The 26387-nt window shown below is 43.6% G+C and overlaps 1 protein-coding gene across 5 annotated transcripts in view; it reads left to right on the plus strand.

Moving 5' to 3' along the window:
* MTSS1 (MTSS I-BAR domain containing 1) overlaps positions 1–26387 on the plus strand; it is a 164356-nt gene that overhangs the window by 5282 nt on the left and 132687 nt on the right. For all 5 annotated transcript variants that reach the window (XM_084848842.1, XM_084848843.1, XM_084848845.1 and 2 more), the window contains exons 2-3: positions 14188–14249; positions 25581–25654. In XM_084848842.1, the coding sequence (XP_084704968.1) occupies positions 14188–14249; positions 25581–25654 (136 nt within the window). The remainder of the gene's footprint in view (positions 1–14187; positions 14250–25580; positions 25655–26387) is intronic.

Consider the following 26387-nt stretch of genomic DNA (forward strand, 5'->3'; position numbering starts at 1 on the left):
ACACTTGGGTGTAAGCCCTGTGAATACTGTTGCACTTAGATTTGCTCTCACAGCTTTAGAATTGGGCTGTAAATACTTTAAACTGGATTGTCAAATGAAACAAAACATAGCGCATCTGACCAAAAGGCAAAAAGTATGCGTGTAGGGAGAAGGGACGCAATCAAAAGATGTAGGAAACCAAGTTTATTAAGCTTTAAAAAAAATCTAACATATAAAAATGTTTTGAGTAGGCCATCAGGGAGAAATAAAATGCAAAAGTACTGTAAAGTATATGCTTGAGATGCGTAATACAAGGTAACTTAATACGAAGAAATTATTAACTTAATAATGTTATTATATTACTATTGCTAGCAATAGTAGTATAAATATCACCTTGTTTAGCAAACATGCAGGAAGAAGAGCACATCCTCAGTGTCAGTTTGCCTTTTTTTTTTTTTAACAGAAGCTTAATTCTGGTTTTCTATGCTCCTAAACTATGTGCACGCTCTCTCTCTTTTGCTTATTGGATTGTGGCACACAGTCCAAAGTCACAGCAAAGAAGTCTCTCTTTCCCTCCCGCAAAACCTATTTCCTTGGCACAGGCTAGTTGTGCTCTCACAGTGGAGCAACACGGTCCTATTGCTGTAAAAACGTGGGGATCCTTTTTGGGTGCAGCTTTAAATATTTCAGATTTTGGTTTTGTGGGGAGAATTTCCAGATGACAGATTAAAAGCCAAGAACTTCTAGGATTACCTGGCATGGGTGTCGGCAGTGGGTGTAGCTTTGAGCACTGGTTCAGCTGCAAGCCGAGACAAGGACAAATCCTATTGAACAATTTGTCCTTGTCCATGCTTGTTGGACATGGTTTTAACTGCTCCAGTTCAGCTGCCACCTGTTTGGTTGTTGTGAAATAATGGGTAAATTTCCTTTGTGCAGATGAGACTTCCAGGACTTCAGCAGCCCATGTGTCAGAGTTCTGAACAGCTTGAACTGACTACTTGTTGCAATAGCATGTTAACCTGGGACATTCAGGATCTTGAGATCCTAAAAAAGGCTGCCATTGAAACACTGATCTGCTTATCCCAAAGAACCTCTTGTGTTTTCCCAGATGTCATAGTCCACCAGCTGTCCAAATTCTTGGTCTTCTGTGGCAACCTTTGACAGTTAATCTTAAAAGTCACCAGATTGTAATTTCAGACATGGGGGAAGGGATATTTTGGAGTTCTTCCTTGAAATAGTGATATCTCTTACACACATGTGGCTGTGATGTTCAAGAAAACAAGGAACACCCCTTAAATTGAAGGAAATCTGGTAACCCTAGTTGCTGTTCATTATTATAGATTTTGTTATTAAAAAATCTGTTCAGTATGATTTAAATTTAACCTCAAATTTAATAGTGAGAAATGAACTATAAGTCTGGTCCTGGCTTGCCTGCCCTGGTTGCTAAATTTGTGTCTTGGCCAAATTCAAAGTCCTGGTTTTAACCTATGAACTACATGGCCTGGAGCCCCAGTACTTCGTGGACAGCCTTTTCCCATCGGAATCTATCCCCTCCCTGAGGTCAGCTTCATAGCCCTTCTCTGTGTGTCCCCTCTGAGAGAAGCTCTGGGGGTGCATGTGGCAGTTTGGGAATGGGCCTTTTCTGTGATAGCCCTGTGTTTATGGAATGCTATCCCCAAGGAAGCTTGCCTGGCACCAGCATGGTCATCTTTTGGGTGCCAGGCAAAGACTTACTTATTTTCCCAGCCAGTTGGACATTAATTATGGCCTAATTGTTGTGGGCTGCTGTTGTATTCATTCTTCACTGTGAGGTAGGAAAGAGAGCCAGTGTGGTGGTATGGCTAGAGTGTTGGACTGGGACTAGATAGGGTTCTAATCACTCACGAGGATGAACCTTATTGAGTGACTTTGGGCCAGTCACTGGCTTTCAGCCCAAGCTACCTCATAGGGTTCTTGTGAGGATAAAATGCAGAGCAGGATGACCGTGTAAGCTGCCTTGGGTTCTTTGCAAATGTGTAAGAAATTTTTAAAAAATAATTGTCTGTATTGTGGATAAACACTTTCATATTGTGTTGTTTTTAGACTATGTTTTCATTTGTATTTGTATTGTGCTGATGCTTTATATATTGATTTAGGGTTTTCTGCTATATGAATTATGGATTTCTGTATTGTGTGAGTCTCTTCAAGATTGCTTTTTGTGGCAGGAAGCGACGCAATACTTCATCATCATTGTAGTGATTGTAATGTATGTTTCGGATTTAATTAAACATTCCCCACTTTCCATGGGTGTTGTGATGGCTCTATGGTCCCTCCAGGATCAAAGGCAGCAGTATGCCTCTGAATACCAGTCACTGGAGTGCATTAACAGGAGAGAGAACTATTGCAATCATGTCCTGCTTGCAGGCTTCCCAGAGGCATCTGGTTGGTGACTGTGGGGAAACAGGATGCTAGGCCTTTGGTCTAATCCAGCAGGGCGCTTCTTATGTTCTTCTGCCTATTTAAAAAATAAAAATAAAATGAAATGGTTGGGAAAGTTCCAGAAAGCTGTGCTGTGGATTCTTAAAAAATGCCAGTTCATGGGCTGTGAAGTTTTGGCAAAATTCGTCAGTGAGTACGTGGGCCATTGACTACAACTGACTGATGTCTGCTGTACTCCCAGTTGGATCCATATGTGGTTTCTTTGTGTGTTGTGTTTGCTGTGGAGTTGAGAATTGTTCTTTCTTTCAAAGTTGATACTGGATCAGTGTCAAAACAACGGCATTTCAAAAATCACTGCATAAGGGAAGTCATTGCTTGATGTGCTTTAAACATCATGTTTATTGGGCGTTTTCTGTTCTTCCAAAGGATGTTTTAAAGGGTGGAGAGAGGGTTGTAATCAAGGGAGGTGGCGGCTAATCCAGGATAAGACACTGATAAACATAAGTTTGAGTGGATTTGTAAGCATGTGTTAAAAGACGGAGCGGGGGAGGCGGGATGCAGACCCCACACAACTGTGTGGATGAAAGTGGTTAAAGTGTATTGGAAATGAACTCATCTGCTTAAATCTATTTTGAGAATGCACCCCAACACTTTGAAATGGTGGTTCTTGTCCTTAGAAGGGTGACACTTATTCTGCACTAGTTCCTATTATTAGAGTTGGCATTTGACCAGTCCAAAAAAGATGGTAAGCTGACTTGTCAGATGGCAGCCTAATGTTAATTAGCCCAGACTAGCCTTCCCCAACCCGGTGCCCCCTAGATGTGTTGGACTACAACTCTGGATTATCAGCACTAAAGTCCAGCACATCTGGAGTGCACCAAATTGAGAAAGGCTGGTTTCGTCAAATTGGATTATTATTCAAGCATGTAATCCTATACATGCTTACCTGGGAGTAAGGCCCATTGAACTCAGTAAATGCATTGGAATTGGTGGTGGTTCTGACTACTGGACTTCTATGGTTTCATACTCCCTCTTAAATTTTTGTTTCTATTCAGAGATGCCACACATGACAAATAGGAGAAGCTAGGCCATGCGGCCATTGGGAGGGGTGAGGGCCAAGAAAGCTGTAGCGCCATGGGTTCCTGTTCCTGAATGAGATGGGTATGAGTGTGTGACTGTCATCTCCGCTAGCTTTGTTGTTAGTAATGCTTCCTAAGGCCCACTTGGCTTCACTCTCGAAAGCCACACTATCATGGCTATCAGGGACATTAAGATCTTTCCTGTATAGTTCTTCTGTGTATTCTTTCCACCTCTTCTTAATCTCATCTGCTTCTGTTAGGTCCCTGCCTTCTTTGTCCTTTATCATGCCCGTCTTTGCACAAAACGTTCCCTTGAGATCTCCAATTTTCTTGAAGAGATCTCTAGTGTTTCCCATTCTGTTGTTTTCCTCGATTTCTTTGCATTGTTCATTTAAGAAGGCCTTCTTGTCTCTCCTTGCTATTCTCTGGAACTCTGCATTCAGTTGGCTATATCTTCCCCTTTCTCCCTTGCTTTTCGCTTCCCTTCAGGTCAAGAAGCAACAGTAAGAACCAGACATGGAACAACCGAGTGGTTCAAAATTGGGAAAAGAGTACGACAAGGCTGCATATTGTCACCCTGCTTATTTAACTTATATGCAGAGTACATCATGAGAAACGCCGGGTTGGATGAATCAGAGGTCGGAATTAAGATTGCCGGGAGAATTATCAACAACCTCCGATATGCAGACGATACCACCCTAATGGCAGAAAGTGAAGAGGATCTCAAGAGCCTCTTGTTGAGGGTGAAAGAGGAGATTGCAAAAGCTGGTTTGAAACTCAACATTAAAAAAACTAAGATCATGGCATCTGGCCCCATCACTTCCTGGCATATGGAAGGGGAAGAAATGGAAGCAGTGACATATTTTATTTTCTTGGGCTCCAAGATCACCGCAGACGGTGACTGTAGCCATGAAATTAAAAGATGCTTGCTCCTTGGGAAGAAAGCTATGCAAACCTAGACAGCATAGTCAGAAGCAGAGACATCATCTTGCCGACAAAGGTCTGTCTAATCAAAGCTATGGTTTTCCCAGTAGTAACGTATGGCTGTGAGAGCTGAACTATAAGGAAGGCTGAGCGCTGAAGAACTGATGCTTTTGAACTGTGGTGCTGGAGAAGACTCTTACGAGTCCCCTGGACTGCAGGGAGGTCAAATCAGTCCATCCTAAAGGAAATCAGCCCCGAGTGCTCATTGGAAGGACAGATACTGAAGCTGAAGCTCAAATATTTTGGCCACCTAATGCGAAGGGAAAACTCCCTGGAAAAGACCCTGATGCTGGGAAAGACTGAAGGCAAAAGGAGAAGGGGACGGCAGAGGATGAGATGGCTAGATAGCATCACCGATGCAATGAATATGGACTTGAGCACGCTCCAGGAGAGAGCGGAGGACAGGAAGGCCTGGCATGCTATGGTCCATGGGGTCACGAAGAGTCGGACAGGACTGAACAACAACGAGTGTGTGATCTTGACTCTTGCAAGGTCAAGATTTCCCTCATACCATTAGTAGTTTTTTTTAAAAAACCCATTCACTGTGTCTTTTTCTGTTATGAACAAACAGAGGTAGTGGCTTGTATGAGGTTGTGTCCCCTTTGTTTTGGTCCTAGTAGCTTTGTGGTTTCTAGCATGCCTTGAAACAGGGCATTGGTATGCAGGTATCCTGTGTGGCAGGTTTGTGCTGCAGCCATGTCAGCTGTTGAAACACCTCACTGAGGGGTGTGGCTAAGAGACAGAGCTGTAATCAGTTGTAATTCAACCCTCACCCTGCCCATAAAGTCACTGGGTAGTCCTGGGCAAGCAGAGGCTATCTATGGGCTGTCAATGGCTACTAACGATGGCTGTATATTACCTCCAGTATCTGAGTTAGTATGCCTCTGTATACCATTTGCTGGGGAGTACTAGCGGGAGGGTGTTTTTGCACCCATGTGCTGCTTGTGTGCTTCCCATAGGCAGCTGCTTGGCCACTGTGGGAACAGAATGCTGGACTAGGGAGCTCTTCCGTCTGATTCAGCATGGCTCTTACATGTGCAACCCTCTGTCAGCCTCAGGCTCCCAACTGCAACTTGATGCTATTGATGCAGGCCTCTCCTATGGGCCTGTTTGTAAGGATTATCATGATAATGTATGTGAAATGCTTTGGGCAATTAGTAAGTATGCTGAGTATGCAGAGCGTGCATACTTACCTGGAGATAAGCCACACTGAACACAGTGGCACTTACTGAGTAAACATGCTTAAGACCATGCTACATGAACCGTTATTGAAATCCGCTACATGAGGTTCTTGTGCCAGAGTTGGGACTCGTAAGCTTTGTCTGCTGGGTTTTTGTTTTGTTTGTACAGCTCTAGGTGGAGCTGTGCACAATGGCCTCTCAAAATTCTCCCGCCTGTTTGTGGGCAGAGAAATTGGGGGGACAATTTTGCCGAATTTCTCCTAGGGGAGGAGACATTCTCCAACAGTTTCTCACAGATAGGGCTCACTATTGGCAGGGGTTGTAGCACAGTTTCTTTTTTCCTATGGGTTTTTGGTTTATTGCACTCCTTCTGTAGGTAGCAACAGCACCAACTGTGTTGAGGCTTCCATTTTTTTAAGGCAGAATTTTTAATTTTGGTGGTATTTTTGAGCTTACCTAATCACTGCGAGGTGGCTGAGAGTGCTGTGTGTGTTTTCTCTCTCTATTATACATCTTTCCATTGCTCTGCAGCCTTCCAGGCCACCTGCACTTTCTGAACTGAAAAATCCCCATGGGAGGAATTGCCTCATGATGTCTTCTTCATGATGGCTTTAACTGAAGTGTGGGAAGCTGAGGAGGCTACAGGCTGCCACAGAGATTATTGTACAATGACAGACAGGACACTCATGCACACCTCATAAGTAAGGTACACACGAGAAGCCCAGCCCCAACCCATGAGAATTTCTCTGAAATTTCTCCTCCTTTGAATTTCTTTTCAAGAGCAATTTCTTTTCTGTCAAATTGAACGAGAATGGTAAAAAACAATGTGGGGAAAAAATGCAGTAACTGTAGGATTCCCCCCTATTTGACCACTTCATAACATCATGCAATAGAATGCGGGCCTTGGACATAGCCTCATGTCTGCTTAAAACTTATCCGGACACTGATTGGGGTGAGTATTCTGCATATGTTTTTATCCTCTCTGCAGCTTCCTTTCCTTTTTTAAAGAAGATATTTTTGCCAGCGCATTGTGTTGAGCCAAAATACAGCTGATTGTTCACTTGTTGGTTTGTAATTAAGTGCAACCAACTGGTCTTCCTTGCTCTGCAATTCTTTGCCATTATAAACAGCTGCAGTATGTTTCTTTTTGGACTTGGGAAGAGGGGAGGAAGAAAAAAAAAACTCTTCTGATTTTTATCCTCTGATCTTGAGTGTTGATCTTGGAAACAATCAACCAAGCAGCTGTCAGCACATTGGGGTTTCTTTCAACGTATGGCATAGCTGTGTAAATGGGTAGCTATTTTTAGATTTTAAAGCAGTTGCTCTGAACGTGGGAGGCATGCTCCATAAGGAGGAGCAGACAACTTCTGGAGGAGGATCTTTCTTCTCCTTGTACCCTCTTACTGTCCTTCTCCTGAGCTAAGGATGATATCTTTCATTGAGGAAGGGTGGTGCATTGGCAACTGTATAGGGACAGGGCACGAAAAAGGAGCCACCACTTGCTGAGCAGTTGTGTATGGGTGTCTGATAATGAATGTATGAAGCTGTGTTAAACTGAGTTGGATCACTGATTGGGCCATTTATCCATGTGCTGGCTACTTTGGACTGGCAGGAACTCTCCATGGTTTTGGGTAGTGGTTTTTCCCCAGCCTTGTTACCTGGTAGCTTCTGATCAGGAGATTATGGGAGTTGAACCTGGGACTTCTTGCATACTGGACAGAACAGCTTCAGATCCAAGTGCTTGTTGGAATGCTTCTCCCAGTATGTATGTAGCAATCCGGCCTTTGAGATCTTTGGAGGGGGGACTGATTGTAGCCCTGCCTATGGGCAATGCCCAAGGAGTGGTGACCCAAGCAAGGGCCTTCTTCGTTGTGGCACCTTCATTATGGAATTCTGTGCTTTTGGAGATGCACTGGATATCTTCAGCAGTTCAGCTTCTCTGACTACTTAAGACACATCTCTTCATCCAGGCCTTTGAGTCCTTTTGATATTTGATGTTCTTCAGGAGACCTTGGAATCCTCTTTTTTTTTTTTTTTATAACAGTTTAGGTAGTATCCAATGTTAGTCCTACATAGAATAAACCCATTGAAATGAATGGGACTTAAGTTAATTGTGGCTAATTTGTCCCATTCATTTAAATGTGTAAGTGCTACAGAGGACTAACAGGAACCTGTTGTATTATCTAGCTGCTGGTTGAATTTGTAGGGTTTGAAATAGCATTGTTTTATCGCTGCATGTGTTTTGGATTTTTATTCTTTCTTTTGCAAATCAATTTGTGATTTCGTACGAAGAGCAGTATATAAATTCAATAAATGTGGAACCTTTGCTGCTATAATGTGTCTGTGCATGCATATGCTTGCTGTTGTCAGGGAAAATGATGTTCAGAACTGGGGGTGCCAGAAGCCATAGTGAGTGGCAGGAGCATGGGAGAGTTGACAGTCCTGGGGGTGGCCAATCAAGGGGTGGTGTGGCATGCCCAACAACTTGGTTAATAGTGCTCTCACAACTTGATCAGTATGACTTTCAGCAGAAGCCAAGAATACGCATGACAAAGATGTGTGTCTTGGGTAGTCATATTCTGGCTTGGGAGCACCCTACTTTAGCAAAGTTTGGGAACTGTTGCTTTAAAGTCTTTTCTTCCCAGTCAGGCACAATGCCACAGATGCTGCAAAAAGGTTTGGAAGTGTCATAGCTTAGGAAGGAGTTTGTGCATTTCTGCGTAAAAATATTACCAATTGAACTAGTGTTTGAGGAGGAAGCGTCTGTGTAATTACGTACTGAATGCTGGTTAATACATAACGTATGGTGGTTTTTTTCAGTTCATTCATTTCTCAACTTGCTGCCTAGGATGGGGGTGGACGGGGGGAAGCAATAAAAACCAGCAGTGTAAAATAGATCTGTGTACCAAAGAATTTGCTATATGTTCATCATAACTTGGCTGCTACAGGGGATGAAGCGTATTGAATACGGTTGGGCCTTTGACCAACCATGAAAGACATGATAAAATAATGGTAGTTCTAAAGCATTAACTTGATCAAAACGATGAAAAAGGTGTTGGCTTTCCCTGACTCGCCTTGAGAACAGCCCTGCCACAACCAGGAGACGCAGGTAACAGTCCTCTCCTTCTGTTTCCCATTGGGTGGGATTCAGAGGCATGGTGCCTCTGATCCTAGAAGTAGAACAGGCTCAATCCTTACCTGGGAGTAAGTGATATTAAACACAGTGAGGTTTCGTTCTGAGGAGATATATATAGGATTGCACTATTAATGCCTCACTCACAGCAGTATCTTATGTGATTTTACTTCAACTGCTTTCCCTGCTATTTCAACAGCCCCTCTTTTTCTAGTCCCAAGTCCAGTCCCTCTAGGACAGTTTTCACCAGCTGATAGCTTTCTCACTGCAAAACCTATCGGGAGAGCCCAAACATTTGTGCTAAAATGTATGTTTCAGTGCCATCCTACGTGTGTTTACTTGGAAGCAAGTCCCACAGTGTCCATTAAGGCTGACTCCTGAATAAATATGCATAGGATGGAAGCTTCAGTAGTGTAAATTAAGATGTGATTCTCTCCCCCCACCCTTGTTCTCCATGTGTTTTCAGCTCTGGTTAACTTTGGAAAAGGCAAATGCGAACTTCATGCTGAACTGCTAATTTCCCCCTCCCCCAGAGAGGGGAAAATATTTTGCAAGAGTTCTGGTAGTTTGTTTAGGGTTGCAAATCTTTCTACATATTGAGTAGGGGAATGCAGTGGTATTTGCTCGTTGTAGCCATGTACTTTTGGCTTGCCAAGTGGCCTTTTATTGATCGACTGAAATGTTTATGCAACAGATGTCACCATGGGTCAGTAAAACAGTTTGTTAGCTGCTCTAGCAAAGCAAATGCTGACATGCCACAGTGGTGAAGGTTCTCTCTTTTTTGTAGGACATCATTGCGGTGTTTTCAAGTTCTGCTAGTGGGCCCCATGAGTTGTGCTGGATCTTTATGTGCAGTAGAACTCTGATTCTGATTAGTGTGCTTGGGTGACTACAGCTAATGGAATGCTGGAAGTTTTGATACAGATAAGTAGGGAAGGTAAAAGGAGAAAGGTTGCAAACCAGCTAGATGTTAACAGACTTGAATTTTGCCCTTTTGGCTGCTTGCCAGGATTGGAGGGTACAAAACCAGGAAAATAATACAGCAGGAATGTGCTTGCTGACAGTGTGCATATGCGTGACGATGTCATGTGCATATGGATATGCTATGAATGAAAATGATGCACTTTATTTAAAGTTTTTTTTTTAACACCACTCTTTAGCCAAAAAGGCTCCCAGAATGGCTTACAAAGAATAGTAAGACAATGACCTAGTTTGCAACCCTAGCTAGCCACAATGTTGTGTTGTGTGAACCTGGCCTTCTTTCTGCAGGGGTGGGACAATATCTCCCCCTTGGTGATGTGATCCTCTCACTTTCAAGTCTTGAACTGACATTTCTTAGTGTCCTCCACCTTTTCAACACTTCCCTGCCTTGCCAGCTACTCCAGAAAGGGGAGACATTAACTCCTTTTTGGAGCTCCTTACTGCTACAGTTCCCTGACAGCTAACAACAACCCCCCCCCCCCCGAGAAGGCGGCTGCATGGGACAGAGTGAATGGTGCCCCAGGGTAGGGGGAGGTATAAATACTGCTGGTGCAGATGTCCCATTTGCTCTGTCCCGTTCTGCCACCCTGTAAGGTTTAAAAATAAAAATTCAGGAATATTTGCACTTTTTTTTGGACTGGGAAATATACGCAAATTTAATGGCTAGAAAGTAAATGGAGGGGAAATTTGCACACTTGCAGTAACTGCTCCATTACTGCTGGCGCGCAGATTTTGCCTCCGGTCACTTCCCAGCCCTTTAATTTGTCACTGGCTATATCTGGGAGGGAAATAGCGGGGAGGAATAGGAAAGCCTGATTTAACATTGCTTCTTATAAGTAGATTCTTTTCAGTAAAGTTTTTCTACTCAAATGTATAGGAAAGCTCTGATATTGGAAAGTGCAAGCCGTGGTGCTGATGATCATGTTGTCCAGTGTCCATCACAAAATATTCCTCTAAATTTCCATTGGTCAGAGTCTCAGAACAGCTTGACAGAACACATTTTGGACAACTGTTTCCTCCTTGTCGGGGGGGGGGGGAGCCACAGATGGAGTTTCTGGAGCTTTAAGTGGATTGGTTAAATACAATTATCCCATTTTTTAAAAAAATCAATGTTGTGCATATTCAAGACTGCTTGAGGAATATTAATTAACCTGGATTAGTTATCCATTATCATCCAGGCATAAAGGCGTAGATTCCCACCCCTTCAGTATGTGGTTACAATATGGAATGAAATTTCTGATCTCTGTGACTGTTAATACAGAGGCAGGGAGGTAAGTAAAGTAGCTGTTAACAGGTTAATTCACCTGAAATAAAAGCTTATTATTTTATGCCTGTTGGTATAGCTGATGAGCTGTGAAAGATAAAGGCAGAAAGTCAGAAGGCCCTGTGTACCTTTACAGAGGACTAATAAGCTGGTGTCAGGAGAGATCTTTCCTTAAACAGGAGGGTGTGTTTGTCTGAGGCCATAATTTGGTGGGTTGTAGTACACAGTTAATGACAGTACTGTCATGCCTCTAGGATGATGAACTTTTTGACTTTTTGTCCTATGAAGACAAACTTTGTTTCGTTTTAATTATGATGCCTCTTGTTTTAAAGGAAGAAGAATTTGGGAACATTTTTATAGATGTAGGGATATGCTGGAGATCTTCCAGTTTTGATTTTTGGGATGATTCTTGTGCCAGGGATTACTTCCCCCAAATAATTATTGGTTGATAATTCACCTCACCTCCCCCTGACTATTTGCCATTATTTCCCCAGCAGCAGCTGCTTCAGTATTGTTGCCCCTCCGCCCCTGGTACTATTTTTGTTGGAATTAGACATATGGATGATTCCAGCCCATACAGTAAATGGGATGATGTCACAGCACGACATGGCCAATGAGATTTGAGTGCATAAGGGTTCAGATGAATCCCATCGCACATTAAAAGATTTGTGTAGGATTCTCCCCCCCCCCCCCGCGCGCACAGTGTGGAAGAGCTCTGTGCTTGTATGCTGGTATATGTGTAGGGCCCCTTGTCACATGCGCCAAATGTGTGGGGAGTGAGGCTATATGGGGAAGGTATTCCTACTGGGCATGACTCCACTTTCCCCTCCATATGTGATGATGACATCCTTGAGGATAATGAAATCAGGAGAGAGAGGGAGAAAGAGCCACACCCACATAGGTGTAAATCAGCTTTCCCCAACCTGGTGCCCTCCAGAATTTTGTCAGCTGGACTACAGTTCCCAGCATTCTTGACCATTGGCCATATTGGCTGAGGTTGCTGGAGGCTGTAGTCCAAAACATCTGGCAAGCACCAGGATGCGGAAAGCTCGTAAATGAATAGACTGAGTACATTTGCACAAGCAGTATTGCAAAACGTTGGAATGGTTGTTGTTTTTACATTGCTGGAAATGTTGCTCCCAGCAGTGAGTGATTTTATTCCAGCCTTATATAAATCTAATAATTTATTATAATGTAATTGGTCACTGAAAGTTTCAGGTTGTAAAAGTGAAACTTGACAAACAAGCAGCTCTTGGTTTCAAGCTATAGTAGAGCGAAAAACTATATGAGCAGCGTGTGATTGTTGTGAGAGAGAAGGGGTCATAAAAGCTATGTTCAGTGAAAGGTAACCAGCTAGACAAGAAATGTAATGATGACTAAATGAACGGTTGTTTTGTTTGGTTATTTTGCTATAACGGGTGAGGTCGAGGCTGGGATGGGAGTTGCTTGAAACTCGTGTACTTCATCGGTAAGGGTTGACAGGTGTCTTGCTGAGCATAGAACTGCTGTGTACTAGTTTCATGAGGCGTCTAATCGTTGACAAAATGGTGTCTGTTTAATAGGTCCCTGGGCAATGTCTCCAGGGAAGTGACTGCCCAGGACTGATGAAATAGATGTTATATTGACCCAGAGCAGTTCTACTTTTTTGCAAAAAGATAGGCAAGTTGGGCTGAATTTGACTTTTCAAATGAACCTGGAAAGAAAGCTTTGTTGGAAATTAAAGTTCAGTATGGCAAAATACTTCTAACCTAATGCATTTGTAATGAACCACGTTTGGGGTTTGTGTTTGGAGGGAAAGGGGAGGAGATCACTTCGAGTATGTAATGTTAAGGTATGTGGGAAGGGAGAAGTTGAAGAGAGCATGGAATGAAGTTGGGATGATGGGAATTTTGTCAGTTGACAGTTGGGAGAGGGTGAAGGGAAGAGGGGTTTAGCAGGTGGAATAGGTCCAGGAGATTATTAGTTCTGATTGCTTTCATCCTAGATGTCAGATTACTATGGACTTGTTTGAAAATTTGTGTGGGAAAAATCCATTGTTGGGGGTGGTGGGTGGTGAAGTGGTGGCTTATGATTCTTTTCAATTTTTGCAGTAGAAAAATTGGAAATTCGGGGGAATGCTGCAAAAACCTCCTATGAAATAGATCTGGAGGCTGGGGAAAACTAGTCTATACAGATGGGCTATAATATTTTGTCCGTGCATTGCTCTTTGTGCCTACTTGGAATCTCTTTAAAAATCCCATGACTAAAAACATTTCTGTTAATATGTAACTGTTCTTTATATAGTTGAGAATTGGAGCTGATGAAGAGGTTCATGCAGTTTGAAAGTCTGCATAATCTTAAACCAGGGGTTTTGTACCATCATCACAGTGAACCTCACTTTACCAATTTTTACTGTGGGAAAACAGAGCTTGTTTCTCCTAATCCCCTTGTGTAATTACCAGAAGTGGTTAAAGAAAACATATTCCTGTTGAGCTAGCTCCAACCAGCTCCAGCTTTGGATTGGAGGCAGTGTGTAGCTGTTTGGTAGAACCCCTCCCTCCGCCCTTTCCCCTATGCTTTTTGCTTTCTTTCCTTTGCCTTTAATTCCCAAAGGTTTTGAGGAAAACATAAGAACAAGTTCCTTGCCTGGAAGACTTCACCATAGTGGCTGTCTGGTGCCAAGTGGAAATGGAGGAACAACATTTTTCAAAATAGTCAGCATTCCTATTGTATCCAGTGGAGGCTAGTGGCTCTGATGTCACTGGGGCTGTGAATCCGCTCCAGGTTTCAGTCAGAACCAGTTAGAACCCTGAAGGAGCTATCAACCTTGAATAGCTCCTTCAGAGTTCTGACTGAAACCCGGAGCGGATTCACTGCCCCACTGACATCGGAGCTGCCAGTCTCCACTGATGGTATCTGAATATTTGTCTTCATTAGTTGCCTTGAACTTTTTAGGAAAGGCAGGATATAAATGTTTTAAATAAATTGTTGGAGTGAGGCTGAGCACATGGGCATTGGCTTCTGCTACTCCCAGTTGGCTTTAAGACAAAACTGTAGAAGGCTGTCAAAATTAAGACAGACAGACAGATAACATATTTTTGTGAACCGCCCAGAGAGCTTCAGCTATTGGGCGGTATGGAAATAAGTAAATACTTCATTCTTTTGTATTTTTGTTTCTCTCTCTTCCAGGGAAGCTATCCAGTTTGGGAAGATTTCATAAACAAAGCAGGGAAACTGCAGTCTCAGCTTAGGTAAGCTCTTTTCATGATACCATGTCTCAATCTCTTTTCTGTCCACCTGGTCTTCTATATGGATGCAGTGGCATTCTTCCTTTAATCTACTGCTTGTGTCCTCACTTTGAATAAACTTTGGTTTCGAACAGATGTACTCCTGTGTCCTGGCAATCTATGGTTTGTATATCAGGAGGCAGCTTCAGGAACCCGCACCCTCCCAACTCTCCTCCCTTCTGCAGTTTCAGGTTGAGATTCATGTGAAAACCATGGTTAGCACGACTGCATGTTAGCACAAAGCCACCATTATCATCAGCAAGGGAATGAAGAAGGCAAAGGGAATTTGCTCAGCCTGGGGATATGGCATAAGCTGGCTTCCCCAGTCCCTTCCCGCCCATGGGCATGCCCTCTTTCCCTCCTCCTGCTCTCCACTGGATGGCCGTAAGCCTCCAAGTTTGGAAGCTTACAGCCATCCAGATAAATGGTCATAATAAATAAAACAAATAAAATAATAAAGGAAAAAATAAACAAAAGACTAGAATTCCCCTTTGTTCTGTCTTGCTGGATGTTGATCCTTCTTCCTGTGTCTGTTTCAGTTTATGCTCATTGTTAAATCCTTGATTATATAAATTTTAGATCTGGATAAGAACATAAGAGCCATGCTGGATCAGAGCAAGGGCCCATCTAGTTCGCATTCTGTTCACACAGTGGCCAACCAGGTATTGACCCGGAACCCACAAGCAGGACATGAGTGCATCAGCACCCTCCTGCCCATGTTCCTCAATAATTGATGCACATATCAGTATCTGTTGTGATATTATTATGTTCAGCTCATAATTCCTCATCTAGGCTCTTTCTTCATAGTTCGCGTGCACTGGAGCTAAATAAGAGTGAAAGCATTTTGTGAAGTCTGAGTCGATACCACAAATTGGATGCTTGCAAGTCCTTAGATGTGAGTTATTGTAGCAGGTTATGTTTAGTAAAGCTATCCTGATTGACATGCTCATTTATTGTAAAGCTTCCAGGGAAACTAAGTGGTTTTGAACTATTTTTGATCTTATTTGATACAGGATCATGCAGTTTAGTTTAATTGGCAGTAACATTACTTAGATTGCAGTGAAACTGGCCAGTAGAGAATCAGAAGTTAGGAGGGAGATTAGCTTAAACATCAATCAGTTGAATCCTGTGCCACATGTGAATAATGGGAAGATCTCTCTTGTCTTCTACTTTTGCAGTTGATTTTTGTGCTTGTTGATGATATCTTAATAAAAAAAATTAAGATAGAGAAATCGAGAACATTTGGTTAACTGGCTCCATCACATTCATCTCCTGTAGCCTTGCCTGGAGTAGTAGGATACACCCACATCCATCCTTCTCTCCTCTTGCAATGCACTACCATTTTTCTCCTTCTCAGAGTTCCATATCCTTGACCAGAGTTAGAAGGAAGTGGCAGGACTGCAATGTACTTGCAACTCAGCTGCCTACATCAATTTTATGCCCTTGTTGCTTTAATAGTGTGTGAATGTGCTATGAATGTTGGGTGAAAACCTTCCCCAAGAGAGCAACTTCCTTGGCATTCTAAGCCCTCTCTTGCAGTGAGCCATTTTCTCTACAGCGGATCTTAGCTAATGATTTTTTGATTCTCAGGTGGCTGCAAAAAGGGGTATTTTATATGCATCTTAAAATCTCCGGCTGATCTGTACAATGTTGTGTCTCTTAACTTATCTCTGTGGCTCTTTTGGAGCCCAGAGGTGTGGATAGTTTGAGGAATGAACTTCGCTTTCAGGGGTAAATACGGATATCCCATCCATATATTTGCTGCTGTGTGAAGTAGTGGTCTTGGAAGGGGAGTTGTTTGCAGGGAGAAACAGCAGGCAGGTGTGTTGGGTGCTTAACCCTTCCCACATGACTATTGTTACTTTTCCTGGAGAAGGATTAATCACCCTTCTGCTGGTTGTTTCTCTCCTGCAAATGCCACCACCTCACAGTGGCGAACTTGAGGTTACCACTGTTACTGCGTGTCCTTGTCAACACATGTAATGTGATGTGTACAGGAGGAACAGGTGCCAACAGGGTCTTTAGGATAAATACTAGGATAGCCACGGTGTGTAGGGGCAGGAATTGGGGTGCTTCGGGGGGAAGAGCAATAGATCTAAAGCTGGACTCTCAAATGGAGGGATTTAGGAATGACACTCAAGCCAGAAGTTAGAATAATCATGTATATAGTGTATTACAAAAATAAGAGAATATACACAAGGGGCATTCAAATGTGACCGGCGGCAGCTATTTCATTAAATCTAAGGGGTGGTGTGTAGTAGGAAGTGTGAAAGAGACTGATGGAAGAACTTGATGCCAAAGGAGGAGAGGGGAAGGCGAGAGACGCCAGGTGGACACATAGAGATCCCAACTGGGGAAGAGGAAGGACATTGGGAGTATGAACAATGTGTTGATGAAGGCAATGTGGCGAATTTGCATGAGGGGGCTTAGAGAGGTAATGAGAGGTCAGGGACAGAGGAAGGGAGAGGAAATTGGAGTGCAATTTCCAGAGCAAGAGGGGAAAAGGGTTTCTCTTTAGGGAAGGAGTTGAGTGCTGTGAGTCTGTCAGTTGTCCCCTTGAGTTGGACTGCAAAGGTCCTGCAGAAGTTCCCAGGTTCAATTGTTGGCATTTCCCAGTAGGGCAGAAGGAAATTTTGCCTGAAATCCTGGAGAGCTGCTGCTATTAGTTAGTGTTAGTGTTGACAATGCTGGCCTAGATGGACCAGTGGTCTGCCTCGGTGTAATGAAGCTTTCTATGCTCTTAGGGGTTATCCTTCTGTGAATCTGTGATGGAGCGGGGAACTGAAGCCCCAGCAGGCCCCTTAACCTTTGTATGCCATGAGGCTTTGGGGTGAATAGCTTAGGGTGGGAGTGGGGAATAACAAGGCTGTGCATTCCCTTGGTACCCTGATTAGACCAATAACAGACTAATAATCATGGCAGCGGGGAATTAAAACTGGGGGAAGATTGTAGGAGGGGGAGCAAACCTAGCTACAGGCAGCAGCCTGAGCAAAAGCAACTTTTTATTGGAAATAATTTGTTTTAAGAGTCTGGTTTAGGGGAGTGATTTCCTCCAAAAGAACAAAAGAAGGGTTACGAGGTACCTAGGATTTTGGTAGGCTTGCCATGGGGGTGGTGAGTGCAAAACTACAGAGTGCAAAGGGGGAAGTCTGTGTGTAAATACTGTGAGTAGGCCCCTAATTTTAAGAAATGCTAATGAATGTTAATGTGCCCTCTGGCATAGAGCTTTCCTTTGCTAGGGCCCTGGATTGGCCAGTTTTATTTTATTTTATTTATTTATTTATTTACAATATCTATATGCTGCTCCACATCAAAAGATTTCAGAGTGGTGAATAACAAAGATAAAAGAATAAAACACCATATTAAAACAATTAAAGCATTTTAAAAGAAACAGATTCTGAACTTAATAAACAGCAGCTGGTCACTCGAGGAAGGCCTCTCGAAATAACAATGTCTTCAGGAGGAGCCAAAATCAATACAAAGTTGGTGCCTGTCTGACCTCCGAAGGCAAAGAGTTCCACAGGAAGGGGGCCACCACACTGAAGGCTCTTTTCTTGGTGGACTCCAGCCAGGCCATGGGTCCATGTGGAATCACCAGGGACAGGCCCTCTGATGACCTCAGTGTCTGGGCAGGTTGGTAAAGAAGACGACGCTCTCTCGGGTATCCTGGTCCCAAGTTGTTTAGGGCTTTGTACACTAGTACTAATACCTTAAACCTGGCCCAATAGTGAATAGGCAGCCAGTGCAGTTCCCTCAGCAAAGGAGTTGCATCCTGAAAAGGGGCAGCTCCTTTCAACAACCAAGCTGCTGTATTCTGCACTTGTTCCAGCTTCCGGAGCAGCCTTAAGGGCAGCCCCACACAGCGCGCATTGCAGTAATCCAGTCTTGAGGTTACTGATGCCTGTACCACCGTGGCCAAGCTATTCCTGTCCAGGACAGGCTGTTGCTGGCGAACCAGCCAAAGCTGGTAAAAGGCACTCCGAGCTGCTGTGGCCACTTGGGCTTCCAGTGACAATGAAGTTTAAAATGATGCACCTGGGATGGCTTGATTGCAGTAGGAGTTAGGAATAGATCTGTAAGGCATTTGCATTTATCTGGAGTTCTCACACCTGTTTATACAACAAGCATGGCCGGCCCTACAATGAAGCAGAGTGAGGCAGTCGCCTCAGGCAGCGAATTTTGGGTGTCATAAAGGGCAACAAATTACTAATTATTTACCTTGTTTTTGTATTTCTACGGCCATGGAGGGGGAGAAGTGCTTATGGCATTTTCTGGCACATGTACCAAAATAATTCAGCTAACTTTGAGTCCTGTGTACCTTGACTTGGGTGGGTGGGGGGCACCATTTGCTGCTCTGCCTCAGATACATACAGGCTATCTTGACCTGGTTCCTCAGGCCTCTGCTTGATTCATCTCCTTGAGCAAAATGGAGATAACTGGAGACAAGGTGGTAATGGAATTCTTAAAATGGCAGTGTGGCTGAGCCCCTCAGTAACAGCCTCCCAAATGTTTAGTTTTATCTTGAAGAATTCTTAATTTGGGGGCTGTGTTGGTTTATTTCCCTCCTCCTGTTATGTGCCCTTGTTTTTAGTTTATCCCAAATGTCATGTCCCAGATTCCATACATTTTAAATCTGAATATGCAATTAATTAAACCAGAGAAGGAAACACTTCAGCATAAGCTTTTAAGGTGAACAAGGTCCTTAAGACCTACTTATTCATGAAGTGCCAGCTATATTTAGGAGGTCTGGATCTACATTTTATTTCTTGTTGAGGGTAAGAATCTGGGGACCTGCTGCTAGTAGATCCGTGCTAGAAAGGGTATAAAAGGCTATCAGTTGCAAACTGAAATGTTTCCCTTGGGTTCTGTGGTGAAAGTGTGGTTGACTTTGATTTCCTTGTCGAAAGTTTCAGCTCAGAGCTAAACTATATGATCAGTAGACTTCCTTGATTTATCTGTTGCTAGATTGTACCCCCTGAGATGCTAAGCTGGGCAGTGACTGCTTGAATGCTCTTCCACAAATAAAACCACCAAAACTCAGTTCCGTGCACATTCAAATCTAGCGTGTCAGGGAGACCATTTTCCCAGACCCTCTCTGAGATGCTAGTTCTGAATGAGCAGGACGTTTTGTTTAACATGAGGAAACATTCAAAAGTAGGGCTCCCTTGCCTGCACTTTGAAGTGGTATAGTCCAGCAACAGATGCACCATCTGATCTTTATTGGAGAGGCCTCTGATAAGGCTGTAACCAAGCAGGAGGAGTGCCACTGAGCTGGGTTTCCCCCTCCCATGCTTGTGTTAGAACATTCAAAGCTGAATGTGCATCTCTTCCTCTGCGGAGATATGCACGGACTTCAGGCGCAAACATAGCACACACTCATCACCTTGCAGAGGGAATCTGTGCAGACTCAATGTCAAGTGTTCTAGGGCTGGCCCAAGATATTCTGGTGCCCTAACTGGAAACTCCAAATGATGATCCTTCATTCCCACTAATTAACTTGAGTGTAATACAGTGGGAAGTCCTCCAGTGCAAGCCCCATTGAAACAATGGACAGGGCCATGATAGCTCTTGGGTATCCATCTATCCCCATCTATTTCTTGTGCAGCCACCCTCTATTTAAACAGGGCTTTCATAGGAGAACTTTCTGGCGGGTTGTGTCCATAGGCTAGACCATCTGTCTTCCATTCTGATGGTCTTAATAGCACCAAATATCCACTGCACAAGGCAGCTCTTTCACTTGCTGCATGGTAGGGCCACCTCCGGGGATGTTCTAAATTACATGGAACAAGGCATCACCACCACCGCCACCTTACTATATCTGAGGCTGTTCTAATAAACATCTACTCATACTGTGGGCAAACTGATCTGTCTTGGCCAGAGATGCATGCAGCTTCTTGCTCTCCTAGGGCTGATCTGCTCCCTGTACCCTTGTGGGCCAGCTGTGTGCTTTTGGTTTGTCTCCAGTGAGATAGGTAGACCATTAGGTACCTTTGCCAGCCTATGTTGTGTGAGACATGACAGTATTGTACAGTTGCACAAGGCTGGAAGATTTGAGAGGCAAAAAGGCTCAGTGCCCTCACACAAATCGAAGGACCCTTCTGAAGGAGTTTTATCGAAACTTTACTCTTCCCCTCCATTATTTAGCTTTTCTAATGCATAACACTCTGCCAGTTTTCTTTATCCTCACAAGAGTTCTGTGAGGTATAAGCCTTATTCCCAAAGTTTGCTTTTTGCAGTTTACAGTGGTGCTGGTGGCCTCCCATTATGTCATAACATATGGGTGTTTTCCATGTGTGTCTTCAGAAAGATGGAGGGGAGTCATGCTTCAAATGGGAACTCGGAATATGATCTGTCCTTAAGGATGGAAAGGACAGCAAAGTGCTTCCTGTTAAGCCCCAGAGCTGCGCATGGCCTGTCACTAGGCTGCTGAGAAGGAAGTACTGGAGACAGTGCAGCACAACCTTGTCTCACTTCTGGGCCAGAGATTTAGGAAATAACAGCTTTGGAGAGGATTTTGTGAGTCATTAAAGCTCCTACTAGCAGCAAGAGTACAGCCTAAAGCAACCTTTCCCAACCTGGTGCCCTCTAGATGTGTTGGACTACAATTCCCATAATTCCCAGCCAGCTGGCCTAAAGCATCTTTTAAAATAACCCTTTTCCTACTGTTAAGAGGTTTGAGAAGTGCTATGGTGCATGTGTGTGAGTATAAAATACACATTCAAACGTAGTTTAATTGTAAAACATAGCTCTCAGTAACTGCTTGGATTGTAACTGCGCATGTTTTAACATTCATAGAATCAGAATAGTAGGGTTGGAAGGGGCCTACAAGACCATTGAGTCCAACCCCCTGCTCAATGCAGGAATCCAAGTCAGAGCATCCCTGACAGATGGCTGTCCAGCCTCATCTTGAATGCCTCCAGTATGGGAGAGCCCACCACCTCCCTGGGTAATTGGTTCCATTGTATTGCTCTAACAGTCAGGAAGTTTTTCCTGATGTTCAGCGGGAATCTGGCTTCCTGTAACTTGAGCCCATTATTCCATGTCCTGCACTCCGGGATGATGGAGAAGAGATCCTGGCCTTCCTCTCTGTGACAACCTTTCAAGTACTTGAAGAGTGCAATCATATCTCCCCTCAGTCTTGTCTTCTCAAGGCTAAACATGCCCAGTTATTTCAGTCTCTCTTCACAGGGCTTTGTTTCCAGTCCCCTGATCATCTTTGTTGCCCTCCTCTGAACCCTCTCCAGTTTGTCTGCATCCTTCTTAAAGTGAGGTGCCCAGAACTGGACACAGTACTCCAGATGAGGCCTAACCAGTGCTGAGTAGAGGGGAACTAGTACTTCACATGATTTGGAAGCTCTATTTCTATTAATGCAGCTCAAAATAGCATTTCCCTTTTTTGCAGCCACATCACATGGTTGGCTCATATTCAGCTTGTGATTGACAACAATTCCAAGATCCTTCTCGCTTGTAGTGTTGTTGAGCCACGTATCTCCCATCTTGTAACTGTGCCTTTGGTTTCTTTTTCCGAGGTGCAAAACTTGGCATTTATCCCTATTAAATGTCATTCTGTTGTTTTCTGCCCAGCGCTCCAGTCTATCCAGATCACTTTGAATTTTGTTTCTGTTTTCCAAAGTATTAGCTATCCCGCCCAATTTTGTGTCATCTGCAAATTTGATCAGCATTCCCTGCACCTCCTTCTCCAAGTCATTAATACAAATGTTGAAGAGCACTGGGCCCAGGACTGAGCCCTGCGGTACCCCACTCGTTACCTCTCCCCAGTTTGAGAAGGTCCCATTGAGAAGCACTCTTTGAGTCCGATTCTGTAGCCAACTGTGGATCCACCGGATCGTTGTTTCATCTAGCCCACTTTGCGTTAGTTTGCTCATCAGGATATCATGGGGCACTTTGTTGAAAGCTTTGCTGAAGTCGAGGTATATTATGTCTACAGCATTCCCACGGTCCACAAGGGAGGTTACTTGATCAAAAAATGAGATCAGATTTGTCTGGCAGGATTTGTTCTTGACAAATCCATGTTGGCTTTGAGTAATCACTGCATTGTTTTCAAGGTGGTTCCAGATGGATTGCTTGATCATCTGCTCCAGAATTTTCCCAGGGATTGATGTCAGACTGATTGGTCTGTAGTTCCCAGGTTCCTCCTTTTTACCCTTTTTGAAGATAGGGACATTAGCCCTCCACCAGTCATCTGGCACTTCACCCGTCCTCCATGATTTCTCAAAGAGAATAGACAGTGGTTCTGAGAGTTCCTCTGCCAGTTCCTTTATTACTCTAGGATGCAGTTCATCTGGCCCTGGAGATTTGAACTCATTCAAAGTAATCAGGTGTTCCTTGACCATATGCCTATTGATCTCAAGCTGCAATCCTGCCCCTTCAGCCTGTACTTTGCCTTTGCTGGGGGGTCATAGACCCTCTTTTGGGAGAAGACTGAACCAAAGTAGGAATTGAGCACCTCTGCCTTTTCTTTGTCATCTGTTATCATTTTGCCATCCTTATTTAATAGCTGAACAACCATTTCTTTCCTCTGCCTTTTACCATGCGCGTAGCCGAAGAAAGCCTTTTTGTTGCTTTTAGCATCCCTCGCTAACCTCAGCTCATTCTCAGCTTTATCCTTCCTGACGCCATCCCTGCAATTCTGTGCTACCTGCCTGTACTCTTCCTTTGTTACTTGGCCTTCTTTCCACTTCCTATATGTGTCCTTTTTTGTTTTCTGGTCATCTCTAAGCTTTTTGTGAAGCCACATTGGCTTCTTCTGTTGTCTTCTACCTTTTCTCCTTGTTGGAATGGTTTGTGATTGTGCCTTGAGAATTTCCTTTTTTAAAAGCTCCCATCCATCTTGGACTCCTTTTCTCGCAAGAGTCGCTTGCCATGGGACTTTACTTATCATTGTTCTGAGTTTATTAAAATCAGCTTTCCTAAAATCCAGGGTACCCGTTTGACTACACTTGGCTTTTGCTTCCCTTAGAACCAAGAACTCAAGTATAACATGGTCACTTTCCCCCAGAGTTCCTGTAACTGCTCCTTTATCCACTAAGTCATCTGTGTTGGTTAGGATCAAGTCAAGGATAGCCGATCCTCTAGTTCCTTCCTCTACTTTATGTAGGAGGAAGTTATCCGCCACACAAGTCAGAAATTTCCTGGAGGGGCCATGTTTTGCAGAATTTGTCTCCCAACAAATATCGGGAAAATTGAAGTCCCCCATTACTACTACATCATGCTTCCTTGAAACATTGGCTATTTGCTTTTCAAAAGTTTCATCCTCGTCTTCTTCTTGATTTGGTGGCCGGTAGTAGACTCTGACCACCAGGTTCCTTTTATTCTTTGCTCCATTTATTTTGATCCAGATGCTCTCGGTGGGGCTACCAAGCTCATCCGCCTGTATTTCTGTGCAGAGATATGTATTTTTAACATATAGTGCAACCCCACCTCCCTTTCTGTTCCTCCTGTTCCTTTTGACCAAATTATATCCTTCAATTGCTGTATTCCAGTCATGAGAGTCATCTACACCTATCAAGTCTTAATTTCCCTCTTGTATTAAGAGTTCAAGTTCTGTTTGTTTCCCATACTCTGGGCATTAGTATATAGACATCGAAGACCATATGCTTCATAGTCTGGCTTTCTTCCTACGTGTTTCTGAAGACTATTATTGGGTGCTATTAGAGCTGTTCTCTTTGTTGCGGTGCATGAGCCTTTGTCCATTGTTACTCCCAACTTTACATCTCCCTTCCCTGTAGGATTCAGTTTAAAGCCCTCCTGATGAAGTTCTTCATGCTGTGGCCAAACACATTCTTCCCATCCTTTGTGAGGTGCAATCCCTTGCCAACAGCCCATCTTCCAGGAAGTATAGCCCGTGGTCCCAGAATCCAAATCTCTCACGCCGGCACCACGTTCATAGCCAGTCATTCACCTGGAGTATTTTTCTTTCCCTTTCTATCCCTCTTCTGACTACTGGAAGGATGGATGAGAAAACTATCTGGGCCCCAAAGTTCTTGAGTTTCCTTCCCAAAGCTTCAAAGTCTGACATGATTTCTTTGTAGCTCCGCTTGGCGGTATCATTTGTTCCCACATGGATGAGAAGAAAGGGATACCTGTCAGTAGGCTTTATGAGTGCAGGCAACCTTTCAGTCACGTCTCTAATCCGTCCTCCCGGGAGCCACCATACCTGGCGAGTCCACGGGTCTTCGTGACATACTTGGGTTTCAATCCCATGCAGCATTCCCCTTTCTTTTCCTCTCTACTCTACCAGGGGGTGCTCCACATACTATATAGTAGCAAACTTGGGTTTGTCATCAAGTGTACAGTTGGACAGAAGCCATAGTCAATCATGAACCAATGTGCCTATATGATTCGCATGATTTTTACATCCACGTTTCACAGTTTTCGGTATACTCTTGAAAATACCTTGGATGAATACCTAAAAAAAAATGCATGAGGATAGACTGACCCTGTTGATGTTTTTCATTATGTATCAGAAAAATATATCCTTTTTCATTACCTGTCTTTATCTTTTACTACAGCCTTTGCTAAACTTGGGTCCCCAGATTGGACTATAACTCCCATCATCTCCAGTCAGAATAGCCAGTGGTTTGATGGGAATTGCAGTCCAGGAACACTGGGGGCCCAAAGTTGGAAATGCTGTTTTGGAGATGCTGCTTTTATTTCGATTGTACAAAATCACATAAGCAATAATAGAGAGTACCTGTTTACTGTGTATGATACCATATCAAAAGAAGAGAGAAATTAGGGTACGAATGCAGTTGAGAAGAGCTACATGCAGTGTTGGCTTCAGGTTTCGGAAGGCCTTGGGCAAGGCACCCTTAATGGACCCCCTCCCTTACTGAGTCTGCATTCTCACTGCCATTGTTACCATCTGCAGTTGCTTCTTATCCTGTTTCTCCTCAGTGCTGCCATTTACTTGCTTGACAGAGAGAGCCACTGAGCAAGTAGGCAGTGACATCTACTGCTCCTCCTTCTCACCACCACCAATGTCTGGGCCAGAGCGAGGGGTAGGTGAACAAGCAGCTTGCGATGGTGAAGAGGAGGCGCAACTCCAGGGGGCTCTTGTCAGTGGCCCCCCTAGTGTGGTGTGGGCCCTCAGCAGGTGCTCAGTCATGCATACTCTTGACACCAGCCCTGGCTACATGGTTTCTTTTTGTTCCTTCCACAAGCTCCCACTAGCTTCTTTTTACAACCTTAATACATTTTTTCTTTTGGTGTGTAGTGATCTAAATAGGCTGTGACAAGCTGTTTCTAACATTACGCTGTCTGCCTGTATTTTAGGACGACGGTAGTAGCAGCAGCTGCCTTCTTGGATGCCTTTCAGAAAGTGGCTGACATGGCGACCAACACACGTGGTAAGCAGATGTGTCATTTTTTAGTTCAACAGAATGCAGTGTATATGGTCTATAACATTTGTAGTAGCTGCTGTCTCTCTCTTCTGAAATTTTGCTACTATTGCCAATAGGCAGGTCTGTTAGACATCTGTGGAATAGCAACCCCACCTCCTCCCAAGTGTGAATATGTGCTACAGGAACAAAAAAATAGATGGCTTGGAAGAATTTGAAAAGCCAAAAACCTGTCATTGAAGTTTGATTGGTGTAAATAACAGGCATGCTGCTTCATTCGCCATCTGAATGGTTTCTTCGTTTGAAACAAAAAGCGTTTATTTATTTATTTATTTAAATGAGAATTTACTGAAATATAGTGGAGTATGTAATCAGAACGGAATGCAAATATGTTTTGCAGCTTTACAAATAAGTCCACTCACCTATTCTAGTCGCTTTTTGTGGCATTTTGACAGCCTAAAGGATGGAACAAAACTCATTCTCAATTTACAGAAGCCATTCTCAATTTACAGGCAATTATTTATTCACTGCAGGTGAATGGCTACTTACAAGCCCGGTATTTTGGGAGGTGAGGTCTTCTAATTTGCAGCTGGGTTATGCTGAGAGTGTTTCAGGAGGCTTCTTTCTTCAGTTTATATTATTTTTACATATGTAGACTGCAGCTTCTGCTGTATTTTTCATTTTTCTGGAGAAATATTTTCTGTACTATGTTGGGTTTTGACTTTTATTTACCGTCGTGATT

Source organism: Heloderma suspectum, chromosome 4 (assembly GCF_057233095.1).
Source record: "Heloderma suspectum isolate Gila_16-S chromosome 4, 16-S_ref, whole genome shotgun sequence".
NCBI classification, from domain to species: Eukaryota; Metazoa; Chordata; class Lepidosauria; order Squamata; family Helodermatidae; genus Heloderma; species Heloderma suspectum.